Genomic DNA, 12,601 nt, shown 5'->3' on the forward strand with positions numbered 1-12,601 from the left:
AATAATAATAATAATAATAATAATAATAATAATAATAATAATAATAAGATATAAAGGACACAGATGAAGAGATGAACGGGGTGAGATATGGGGAAAGGGGTGAGAAGCTTCCATACTCTCTCGCCAGCCTCCAGGAACCTCCCGAGCTCAGCTACAATCAGAAGGTTGAAAGATTAGAGTCCTGCCTAGGGGCAGGGCAAAGAAGAGCAGGACAGATTTGGTTTCTGGGGGCCTGCCCCTGAGGTTTAACACACCCAACATTATAACAAAAGGCTGGAACAAGGGCTATGGGAGTTAGGAGCCACGAACTAAGGACAAAAACGAATCACATAGAGACACACACATGGATATAATAATACCACACTTATATACACTTCTCCTATGCCAGCCACTATTTCAAGAGCTTTACAAAAGAGTTTTATAAATATTAATGTTACGGTGATGAGTTTTCCCTTTTCTCTTCTGTATTTTCCATCTTTTCTCTCCTCCTGTTGCAGATAATTCTTGTGTCTTTTTCTATAAGCACAGCTATTTTGTAGTCTGAATAAGACTCCTTGGATTTCAGGCCTCTTGCTTCTCCAGGTCCCCCTTGTTGCCTACCCTCCTGTGTGCCTGGTTATCTTTACAACACACTAGTCTTTGTGTTGGAAAAGCTATTTCTAGGAATAATTTGAGGCCTAAGGGTTTCCTGAGAAGATTTTTTAGTTTCTTGTGCTGGGTACCCATAGACATTGTTAATCTGGGGCCGCTTTTGAATTTCATTTAGCTTTTCCATGTCATCCTTAGTGGGGAGGGTGTGTCCAGTGGCCTCCCAGAACCAGGATGGGTAGGCTCCACTCTGTTCGGTCCTCAGCCAGCTGGGGTCTGGTTCGAAAGCCTGGACTTTCCCACACCTCCCCTCTGGCACCAATGACCACCGAGCTGCCATGGCAACGTCTCTTCATCTTCATCGTACCAATCTCTCTGTAATTTTTGGACTGTTAATTGTGCTTTCTTTTTCTGAAACTCTTTGCCCAGCCTCTTTCCTGGTTATTATTTTTTTACTCTCTTGCTACCCTTCCTCTGCCCCCATCTCGGGTTCTCCTTTCTTTGCCTGCATATTAAATAACGGCGTCCCTGGGCCTGTTTGAGCCTCCTGTCTTCTGGCTCTGCGTTTCTTCTGGGTGACGTGGTCCACACCCAGAGCGGTGGCTTTCATCTCATGCTATTGTCTCTCCTGAGCTCCAGTTGAAGGTCTGGCCGCTGGGACCAGGAGTGTCTTGCATCCGAGGTGACAAGCACCCTTTCCTGATCCTTTGGGGAGCCTATGCCAGAGGACAGCATGACCATCCACTCAGAACACCTCCAGGAGCCACAGAACCCAGCACCACATGGTCCTTCCTGGTGTCCTCATGGTGTCTGTCTATCCACCTGTCAGTCTGATGCAGTGTTGCTGGGCTGTCTGCTTTGGAGGGGCCTTATTTTTTTTTTTTTTTGAGATGGAGTCTTGCTCTGTCGCCCAGGCTGGAGTGCAGTGGCTGGATCTCCGCTCACTGCAAGCTCCGCCTCCCGGGTTTATGCCATTCTCCTGCCTCAGCCTCCCGAGTAGCTGGGACTACAGGCACCCGCCACCTCGCCCGGCTAGTTTTTTTTTTTTTTTTTATTTTATTTTAGTAGAGACAGGGTTTCACCGTGTTAGCCAGGATGGTCTCGATCTCCTGACCTTGTGATCCGCCCGTCTCGGCCTCCCAAAGTGCTGGGATTACAGGCTTGAGCCACCGCGCCCGGCTATTTTTTTTTTTTTTTTTGAGATGGAGTTTTGCTCTTGTTGCCCAGGCTAAAGTGCAATGGTGTGATCTCGGCTCACTGCAACCTCTGCCTCCTGGGTTCAAGCGATTCTCCTGCCTCAGTCTCCCGAGTAGCTGGGATCATAGGTGTGTGCCACCACGCCCAGCTAATTTTTGTACTTTTAGTAGAGACGGGGCTTCACCATGTTGGTCAGGCTGGTCTCGAACTCCAGACCTCAGGTGATCCACCAGCGTTGGCCTCCCAAAGTGCTGGGATTACAGGCTTGAGCCACCGTGCTTGGCTGGAGGGGCCTTGTTAAAAAAAAAGCATCCTGGCACCACCTCCCAGCTGGTCTGATCAGTGTGTTTTTCTAACTGGCCTCTCTGCCCCTATTTCTGATCTCACCCATCCTCCACGTGTGGAGCTAGGGGCCTCATTCCTAAAATACAAATAGGACCATGTCATTTTGCAGCTTAAAGTCCTCCCGTGATGATTCTTCATCTCTAGAATAAAATAAAAATGCCAGAGTTTGGCATGGAAAGCCTTTATTTTCCCCACGCTATCTGCTCCAGGCCTTCATCCATCGACTCTACGTACTTGCCATTTTGAACTACTTATAATTCCCTCTTTTCTCTTCTCTCCATGCCATTGAAGAAGCCACTCCCTCTTTCTGGAATTCTCTTTCCTGTTTTCTGCCTGGCTAGCCCCAGATTGCCCTTTCAGCAAAATCCTTATTGCCTTCTATGGGCAGGCTTCTGTGGGAGATCTGGGCTAGACACGCCTGGAACAGGAGGAAGAGAGGGGAAGTGAATCAGTGAAGAGGACCTGGGTGGCTGCTCTTCTCTCAGAGTCTCTCAGTATCACTGTGCCACTGTACAGTTCTTGCTTGCACTTCCCCACTTCTCTTTCCCTTTTGTCTTGGTCCTGATTATCTCTTCTTTGCTTTTCTTCTTAAACACCAGGGAAGAGGAGAGGAGAGTGTATGGACACATCACTCAGATAAACATTTGAACAGTGAATGGATATCGTCTCATGATGAAATGGAAGGCTGGTGTCCTGCCTCATCCCCAGCAACTCCAGTGCTGGGTTTAAAGAGATGATGCACACCGATGCAGAACATTAGACCCAGATTCAGACATGAAGTGTCTGTTCCTTCGAATGTTTAGTAATAAATGCAATGGTTTGCTAGAGTCAGGGTCATCCCTGAAGGCAGACATGGCAGATGACCTCTAAAGGTTTCTTACAAGTATGTGCCAGTTTGCATGCACTGCCCATGCAGGGGTTCCTTCAACTTTAAAGGGAAGTAGAAATAGCCAAGAGAAGAGTCACAACTAAAAGTAATGGCAAAATTCTGTCCTACAGAGGTGATGAGACCTTATATAGATTGTAATAGCAGTCTATAAAATAAATCATCACTGATGGCTGGGTGCGGTGGCTCAGGCCTGTAATCCCAGTGCTTTGGGAGGCTGAGGCAGGAGGATTGTTTGAGGCCAGGAGTTTAAGACCAGCCTGATCAACACAGTGAGACCCTATCTCTACAAAAAAAAAAAAAAAAAAAATTGTTTTAATTACCTGGGCCTGGTGGCACACACCCAGGAGGCTGAGGTGGGAGGATCACTTGACCCCAGGATGTTGAGGCTGCAGTGAGCTATGATTGCACCACTGCACTCCAGCCTGGGCGACAGAGCAAGACCCTGTCTCTGAAAAAGAAAACAAAAAAATAACATCGTGACCAACACCAAAACTCTGGAGCACCTGAAACAAAGGGTCTCCTGTAGCCTAAACAACTGGGGCACCTCAGATGGAGCCCTAGACCCATCAGGAACTCTTACTTCAGCGGAGCTATAGGTGGAAGGAAACAGGCTCACAAAGGGTTTATACCGAATTGCATTGATTTCATAAAAAAGAAAGGCTTGGCTGGGCACGGTGGCTCATGCCTGTAATCCCAGCACTTTGGGAGGCCGAGATGGGTAGATCACGAGGTCAGGAGATTGAGACCATCCTGGCTAACACAGTGAAACCCCATCTCTACTAAAAGTACAAAAAAAATTAGCCGGGCGTGGTGGTGGGCACCTGTAGTTCCAGCTATTCGGGAGGCTGAGGCAGGAGAATGGCGTGAACCCTGGAGGCGGAGCTTGCAGTGAGCCCAGATTGCGCCACTGCACTCCAGCCTGGGCGACAGAGTTAGACTCTGTCTCAAAAAAAAAAAAAAAAAAAGCTTACAAAACAATAAATGGGAAAATCATAAAAGGTAATTCAAGGGAACAGGTATTTTTTGGAGTACATCCTTGCTATCTGAGGTTCCCCTTAGGTGGGGCAGCCACATTTACCACGGGGGGTTCCCCAGAATTTAGGGCTGTGGTACAGACCCGGGCCTCATTCATGGAGTCATTTCTGTTGCAAGCGTTGGGGAAGCTCCCTTAAAACTGCGGCCGTCTTTTTTTTTTTTTTTTTTTTCCAAGCTGGAGTGCAGTGGCGCAATCTCGGCTCACTGCAGCCTCCACCTCACAGGTTCAAGCGATTCCCCGCCCCAGCCTCCCGAGTAGCTGGGACTACAGGCACGCGCCACTATGCCCGGCTAATTTTTTTTTTTTTTGTATTTTAGTAGAGACAGGGTTTCACCATGTTGGCCAGGATGGTCTCGATCTCCTGACCTTGTGATCTGCTCTCCTTGGCCTCCCAAAGTGCTGGGATTACAGGTGTGAGCCACCGTGCCCGGCTGGGGCCCTCATTTTTAACTCTCCCCACAGGGAATGCCTGGCTGCGCACCTAGGCGGTAACGATGGAAACCACTGCCTGTTGGGCGGAGGGGCTTTCCAGTGAAGGAGGCGGCTCTCAGGAGGAGCACAGAAGGACTAAGGAGCATTTTCGGGTGGAGTAACTCAAACATTTACTTTCTGCAGCTGCTGGAGAATGACCACAAATCCAGATCTTTCCCTGAAGGAAAGCAAAATTGAGATGATTGGATTTATTTTGGGGGATTGCGGAGAAAGCCCTTAGGGCGTGGTGCTGTCTAGCTTTTAACATTCCAGGTGCTAAATCTCAGAATCGGAGTGGCAGTGGTTGCTTTTGAATAGGCTTGGTTCAATCTTGGTATATTTGTTGTTGATTTTAAAATGAGATAAATGGTTTGAAAATTATGCTAACTTGTTCCCGAGTTTCTGCTTTAAGTGGATCGTATGAGTTGAGCCATAAGTGAAAATGTTACTGACTTAATTAAGCATTATGATTTTTCAACCTAAATATTTTAAGTAATTACATATAAATCTGATTTCAAAGTATTTTCATCTCATTTATCTCTCTTCAAAAGCACTGCCAGTGAAAGATGTAGAAGATAAATCTGAACAACAAACCAGAACAAGAGAAACTGACAAATCACCCACCAGTACTGAGCCTCGACAGCAACCAAGTGCCTTATTTGCTAGAGGAAACAGGAAAGCGGTCAAAAGTCCCCAAAGATCATCGAGTAAAATAAAAGAAAACAAGCATCCATTTGCTCTTTATGGCTGGGGAGAAAAACAGACGGATACAGGAAGCCAGAAGACTCACAACGTCTGCGCATCCGCTCCTGTGCACGAGGTGCGCTCTGGGCCCTTGTGGTTCTGTGTTCCCTTTGAGAGTGGGGAGCTGGGCCATGCGCCTGTCATCTGGCATCACGTCCTTTGGTCACTGAATGCTTTGGGCCCATGGGAAATCTTAGGGGATAGCGTGGTGGGTTGGGGAACTCCCGAACGGAACTTCTGATTAACCAAAGGAGGATTCTGTATGTTGGTGGCCTGGAGAGCGAGGGGTTTTGGCTGGGAGTTACCCAGAAGGGTTTAGTGACACCAAGCCAGGCAAAGATGTAGATGGAGTTGGGGTTCGCAAGTTCCTGCGGGGCCGGGAGGTCAGGAGGAGCAGCACAGCCAAGGCTGGTAATGGCCCATCTGGATTTGCCACTGGTCTCTTGAGCCATTTTAGTTTCCTTCAGCTTCGATAACCTGGCACTTCTTTGACTCCTTTATCTTTGGTTTGTCTGATTGATTGCTTGGCATCTGCCATAGACTCCCTTTCGCTCTTCTGATTAAATTCAAATGGCTGCATGTCCCCTGTTCATCTGTAACAAATGCATTTTACTCTCAGGAGCTTTAGTCCTCCCTTGACTTAGCCTTAGCTTGTCCCCCTGTGTCAAGACCCGGAAACATTTCAAATGAGAGGACCTTCATGGGTGTAGTCACAAAACATGTATGTTAGCATTAATACTGTTAGGATAGCCTAAAGGAAAGGATGCATTTAAGGAAGCAGAAAGGGAAACTGCAAACTGCTTGAGTTCTGGATAAATAGCATAATGAAAATTTCACTGAACAGACATCTGAACCCCAGCAGATGGTGTTATTTGGAGTGATATCTGAGACAACAAAGCTGCTGTTTAACAAAAGATCTCTGACAAGTCCACGGGATTAATTTTAACAGGATTTATCTGTAGTATAAGACATCTTAGGTGGTAAAATCCCTTGAGATGTCTTTGGTATACTGATGTTAAACATTGAAAGTTCTTTTATTTTCCCTGCTTTTTATGAGCTGTTTTTAAGTCTTCGATGAAATACTTGTGCTTAATGCTAAGCAGTTCGGACAGCTCTCCAGAGCCAACTCTAGAAGTACATGCAGATTGGTTGCTTACCATTTCTAACATTTAATTTGCTGTCGCTTATTTCATTATCCCTGATACGAATCAAGTGAGAATAGCATGAAGTGAGAATGGCTCTTCTATGTAAAGCCATTTATGTAAAGAAGAACTACATAGAGAAGCAGGGCTTGACTCTGCCCTGCTGCAGGTGACCTGACAGTAGCCAGCTTCATTGCAACCTTTGTTGAACATTAGTATAATAGCCCGTTAAGTTCCTATCCTTTTATTTTGAACTCTCTTTAGATTCATGAATCAGCATTACGAGCCAAGAACAGAAGACAGGTAGAGAAAAGGAAACTGGTTGCTCAAAGACAGCGTGCTCACTCTGTGGATGTGGAGAAGAACAGAAAGGTGAAGGCTTCCTCCTCAGAGAACCCGTGGATGACAGAATACATGAGGTGCTATTCGGCAAGAGCTTAAAGAAACACTTGCGTGGACAGCCTCTTTTAAAAAGTGTAAATGACTGAAAGGAAAAACAAAACAAAAACCATCAAAAGAAACTGGACACAGGTTTAAGAAACCAACTGATTATGCAAGGTTTTTTTAGGGAATTTGTAAAAGATTGTTTTATTTTGATGAATATTGGTCACCTACCTCGGCAGTAGGGCAGACAGTTGAAGCCATAGACATTTGGTTATTTATGAAGATAATTCCCTAAATCTTTGATATTCTTATAAGGGTTTTATTTTAAAGCATCTTAATCTTTTAAGATACTGACACCAAATGCCTTTAAATGGCGACAGATGCTTACACTTCAGTATTCTTTTCATAAGTTTAGGTAGAGCCTATTTTCATCTTGTTCTAAATAACTTTCCAGATTCCATAGCTGTAAGATCATTCCATCTTACAGCATAAGACTCGTTTTCCTTATTTGCCGTTTTGTTTGTGAAAGAATATCAAGTCAAAAATGAGTGTCATCACTACTATTGATTCCATGTATAATGAAACTAGAACTTTGCTAGTTCCTGAAAAATTTTAACTTATTTGTATTTCAGTTCAGCAGCATCTTTGTTAGACTGTGATATTTAAGAATTATGTGGGCTGGGCGAGGGTCTCTTTTTCAGTGATCATCTAGGCAGTTATTATTTAATAGTTTAATAGCTCAAATACATTCCAATAGACAAAGTGCACACAACACAGTTATGTGTGTAGAGTAGTAGTAAGTTTCTTTTGAGTAGTCAAAGACTCACTTTTTTATTGCAAGTTTTTGTTTTTGTTTTTTTTAGAACACATACTGTGGATTCAGTCCTTTGTCACACTTGACCTTTTGGCATACACCCACTGTGGACTTTTGCCTCTTCTGTAATGGCTGGCAATGACATTTCGAACTTACAATCTGGAATTGCATTTGGTACACTGGCATTGCTTGTTCCACTGGGATGGGGACCAGTGTTAAGATGCCTGTTAGACAGACTGCCCACCTCTACTTTCTCTACTTTTTCTTTACAGCACTTAACAATAACAAAGTCTTGATGATGTACGATGTACAGTATTCAAACTTTAGGTTGAAATACATTACTCTTTGATTCCTAGCCAGTAGATCTTATCTACACTTCAATGGGAGAGAATGGTGGTGTGTGGATAGGCAGAAATTTATGTAAATAGTGCTCCTTCTCTTTAGTGTGTTTACTTTGGGGGTAGAAAATGTTTTAACAAACACTGGTTTCCATCAAATGAATATCTTCTCCATCCTGTGGAGACAATCTGCTAGAAGGACGTGTGCTAAGTTTCTTATAAGAGATAAGAAAGGTGCTTTGCCTGTGCCAGCTTGGCACCGAAGATGTGTGAGTGGACGTGAGGCTGAGCATTACCTTGGTATTTTTCTCTGGGTCTTTGGAAGACCATAGTCAGTTTTTAGTACAGATCGCTTTCATTCCCCATAAAATCTTCACACGTGATCATAACTGTTTAAGCTTTGAAAACACATACTGAAGTTTTGTGAGCTTAAAAAACCTTTTAAAATATTTGTGTAGTTTGGAGGTGAATTTGTTTCCTTAGAGATCTTTCCTAATCATTGAGATGCATATTTCAAACGAGGAAATTTTACATGTTGTCCAAAACAGCCTTGCTAGTAACTGGTGAATTTTGGTATTAACTATTATTAAAGTCTTTAAACGACACAGGTACCTAAAGATCACCTTCATGTGGCAATTTGTGATGGTGTAGCTAGCTGATTGTGAAAACTGTTCCTTTAAAGTCGCTTCTTGCATGTTCGGTGTTAGCCATCCAGCTCAGGCTTGTGTTGCAGCTGACAATCTAGGAAAGACGGCCTTAGAGAGTGGTTCAGACCCCACACTGACGGATTGCCTTAGAAACCCAACTTCCTCTAGACTTTGAACAGCCAGACTTTTCTCTTGTTTAGAAAACAAAGTTGTATTTAATGTACTTACTACTTAAAACTCCAGACAGAGAGAAAACATAGAAGGCAATTATGGGCAAATTTTTTCCTCTTTTTAAGTGGAAGACAAATGAATGGGATTTTTAAAGTACTTTTAAAGTGCATGAATAGTGAATAAATCAGTATGAATTGTAAGCCTTCATCTTACGTCCAAGTCCTTAGTTGGTTAGGGCTTCTTTTCTTTCTTTCTTAAAGAGTGGCAATTACCTTTTGAAGCTGTGCAGATTTTATAGTTGTTACAATTTGATGATCCTACTTTTTTCTTTTTATTCTAGAAATGAATGTGGTTGTAATCATGTTCCTAATTCTTGGGACAACCTGCAAGACAGTGAGATAGTTTAAAAACTACCTTTCATGTTGAAAAAGCCTGAAACCGAGAATCCAATGATACTTAAAAATAAATGCTACATAAAACTCTTCAAAAATTTTGATTTTAAGTTCTTAATTAAAACAATGTCATAAATATGTTTTTTGTTTTTTATGTTACCAATTTTAATATAAGATAAAAGTAACAGAATATTGAAGCAATATTGTCTAGCACTCTGCTGGACATTAAGTCTGCGGGTGAGAAGTGAATGGAATCGATTCTTTGTCTTTTAACTGCCCTTATTTAGGAGCTGTTAAAATACTTGGCACCTCTGGTTATATGTATGTTCTCCCCCCTAAAATTTCTAAGCACATGATTCATTTTAAAAATGAATAGATGTATAATAGGCTATAGATGATCTTGCATATTATGTAGGAGGCACATATTTATACCATTTCATATGTAGTATCTTTGTCATTGTGTTCCATCAAAGAACACAAATGCTAGCAACTTGAAGGGTATTATACTTAGGTCACTTGAACTCAGCTGACTGAATTGTAAGAAAGAGAGCAAGCAACATGGCTGTTATTGGAAGCCATAACTTCCAGAAGAGAATTCTGCACAATTTGTACGTTAAGAAAAATCTGTAGGGTCTTCCACTATCCTTTTTTAGGTTGATAATGCTGTACTGGGCACAGATTTTGTAATTTATGTTACAAAGTCTGTTGTATGTTATGGTACCGTCACCTCTCAGTATCCATGGGGCATTGGTTCCAGGCCTCCCTTAGGATGCCAAACTCCACGGATACTCAAGCCCCTTCTATAAAATGGTGTAGAATTTGCATATAACCTAGACACATCCTCCTGTATACTTTAAATCATCTCTAGATTACTTAAAATACCTAATACAATGTAAATGCTATGTAAATAGTTGTTATACTGTATTGTTTAGGGAATAATGACAAGGAAAAAAAAGCCTGTACATGTTCAGCACAAATGAAACCATCCTTTTTTCCCTCAAATATTTTCAGTTTGTATTTGGTTGAATCCATGGATGCAGAACTCACGGATACAGAGGGTCAACTGTACTTTCTTTAAAATGTTCAAAAGTATTACCAGCAAAGAGGAGGGGGAGCAAAGCCCATATCAGAATTAAAACAATTTTTCTTGTTGACTACTTTGGTAAAAAACAGTTTGATGCATAGTTTTACATTTCACTGGACTAGATAAAAAATGGTGCTAATATTTATGTAGCTTGATGCTGTAGTTGCTTTGGTATCAAACTTAATACCTGATCCATATAAGGCCCTTACTATATAATTTTGTGATCAGTTAAATGATATTTTAAAGAGTGATCTTCAAAATATGACCTGGTCATTTCACAATGTTTGCATTTGAAATGAATTTTTGTACTACAGGGTGGATATGGAGTTATTCAGTGCAAGTGTGTGCTTAATACCAAACCCTATGCAAGGAGTTATGTCTAGATTTTTGGTCCAAATTTGCCTCCTTCAAGCCTGCTAGTGTGAGATGGAAACAAATCGATTGCTCTTTTAATATTATTTCCATTTTGAAATTCTGGACACTTGAATGAAGACAGTAGAGGCCTCATTTTGGATTTCTCTTATAATAACAAAACTTTATTTAGGGAAGGTTTCCCTGTGCTATTGTAAGTTTGTTTTGAGCACTGCATTCACTTTAAAAATCTGGAGGAACAAAGGCTGGGCACATATAATCACAAAGCCCAGGCCACACAGTAATTCGGGGTTGTATTTTCTAAGAACTATGTATTGTTTTTAGCTTATAGTTAATATTGTATTTACTTGGAAAAATGTGAATAAAGTTAATTAACATTACAGGCTGAGACTCTTTTGTGAGAAGTAATTCTGCTTAGTACATACATGACTTGAAGAGAATGTATGATCATATTGACTCCTAAATGGATTTTTCAGTAGATAAATGTTTAATAAGATACATTAGTTATGTCCATGAAAAGATAGTGTATATACACTTTGAGTTGAGCTATAATTTTTCCCAGTCTTTTCCATCACATCTTATTGTTTTGAAAGTTACAAAAGTAATAGTGCATGGTTAAAATAACTCAAAAAGAAGTATAGACTTGACTGGGTGTGGTGACTCATGCCTGTAATCCCACACTTTGGGAGGCTGAAGCAGGCAGATCACTTGAGGTCAGGAGTTCGTGACCAGCCTGGCCAACATGGTGAAACCCTGTCTTTACTAAAAATACAAAAATTAGCCAGGCGTGATGGCATGTGCCTGTAATCCCAGCTACTCAGGAGGCTGAGGCAGGAGAATCGCTTTAACCCAGGAGGCAGAGGTTGCAGCGAGCCAAGATCTTGCCATTGCACTCCAGCCTGGGCGACAAAGCAAAACTCCGCCTCGAAAAAAAAAAAAAAGTATAGAGTTAAAAGTGAAAGTTAAAAGTTAAAAGTGAAAGTCCCCTTCTCATCGAAATTCTGCTCCTCTTCTTAGAATAAACCATTTTTAAATTTTGTGTGTAAACTTGCAGACCTTTTTTCTAAGCATTTATCTATGGAGATACATGGACACATTTTGTTTTGCACAAATATTGGATAATGCTATGGACATTCTCCAATTTTTTTTCCCTTAATGTCTTAGGGAAGAGTCTAGTTCCAGGAAGATGGAGGGAGCACACACTTCCCCCACTTTGTTCTTACTGAACACATCTATAAAATATAGATGGACTGTGTCACACAGCTATTTGAGGACTCTGAAAAGTAAATAGCAACACATGGATTGGGTACACTAGACTTCTAAGGACCACTAAAGTGGTGGTGAATCTTCCTTTTTTTTTTATTCTTCACGTATCGTCCAGCCTTAACACAGGCCAAAACACAGAAGTGAGCACTGTGGTGCGGAGATCCAGAAGCAGCCTGGCTCCAGGAACAGGAGGGGAAGGAACAGCTAAAGCTGAGAGAGTGGGGGAAATGCCCCCTTACCTCTCCTTTTCCCCATTTTTTTCGTGCTGAAGCTCCCAGGTAACCCCCTGGCTGCCAGTGGGAGCCTGCAGGAGCCGGAAGCCTGAGGGAGAGCCTCGCACATCTCCACTGAGTAGAGCTGCATCACCAAGAGCATGGGACTGAGCCGATGCGCTTTTTTTCTCTCTGAAGGATATGGCTGAATTGCAGAAGTGGGCAATTTTGGGCCAGAGGACCAAAAAAAGGGGAGCCCCAGGGAACCAGAAAGTGCTAGGGAGAGAGCAGAGAGGGAAGAGCTTAAGAAAGTGACGCCACAAAGTTGTTTATGAACACCTGAGCCCTTCCCCACCTACTCACACTGTTCACAGTGCTTACGGGTAGAGCTGATCCTAAGTCCATACCAAGACAGCCGAGAACCGAGCTTACAGGTGAGCCCTGTCAGGCCTCAGACTGACGGCAAGATAGGGCCTATATGGGATGAATCCAAATAGCATTGCAAAAGC

The 12,601-nt window shown here is 42.5% G+C and overlaps 1 protein-coding gene across 1 annotated transcript in view; it reads left to right on the forward strand.

Moving 5' to 3' along the window:
- The window catches only part of CCSAP (centriole, cilia and spindle associated protein), a 22,942-nt gene extending 11,941 nt beyond the window's left edge, over window positions 1–11,001 (forward strand). The window contains exons 3-4 of the mRNA XM_023191784.3: window positions 5,078–5,346; window positions 6,677–11,001. Of these exons, the coding sequence (XP_023047552.2) occupies window positions 5,078–5,346; window positions 6,677–6,853 (446 nt within the window). The 3' untranslated portion in view covers window positions 6,854–11,001. The remainder of the gene's footprint in view (window positions 1–5,077; window positions 5,347–6,676) is intronic.
- The last annotated feature ends 1,600 nt before the right edge of the window (window positions 11,002–12,601 follow it).

This window comes from Piliocolobus tephrosceles, chromosome 1, assembly GCF_002776525.5.
Source record: "Piliocolobus tephrosceles isolate RC106 chromosome 1, ASM277652v3, whole genome shotgun sequence".
In the NCBI taxonomy this organism is placed as follows: domain Eukaryota; kingdom Metazoa; phylum Chordata; class Mammalia; order Primates; family Cercopithecidae; genus Piliocolobus; species Piliocolobus tephrosceles.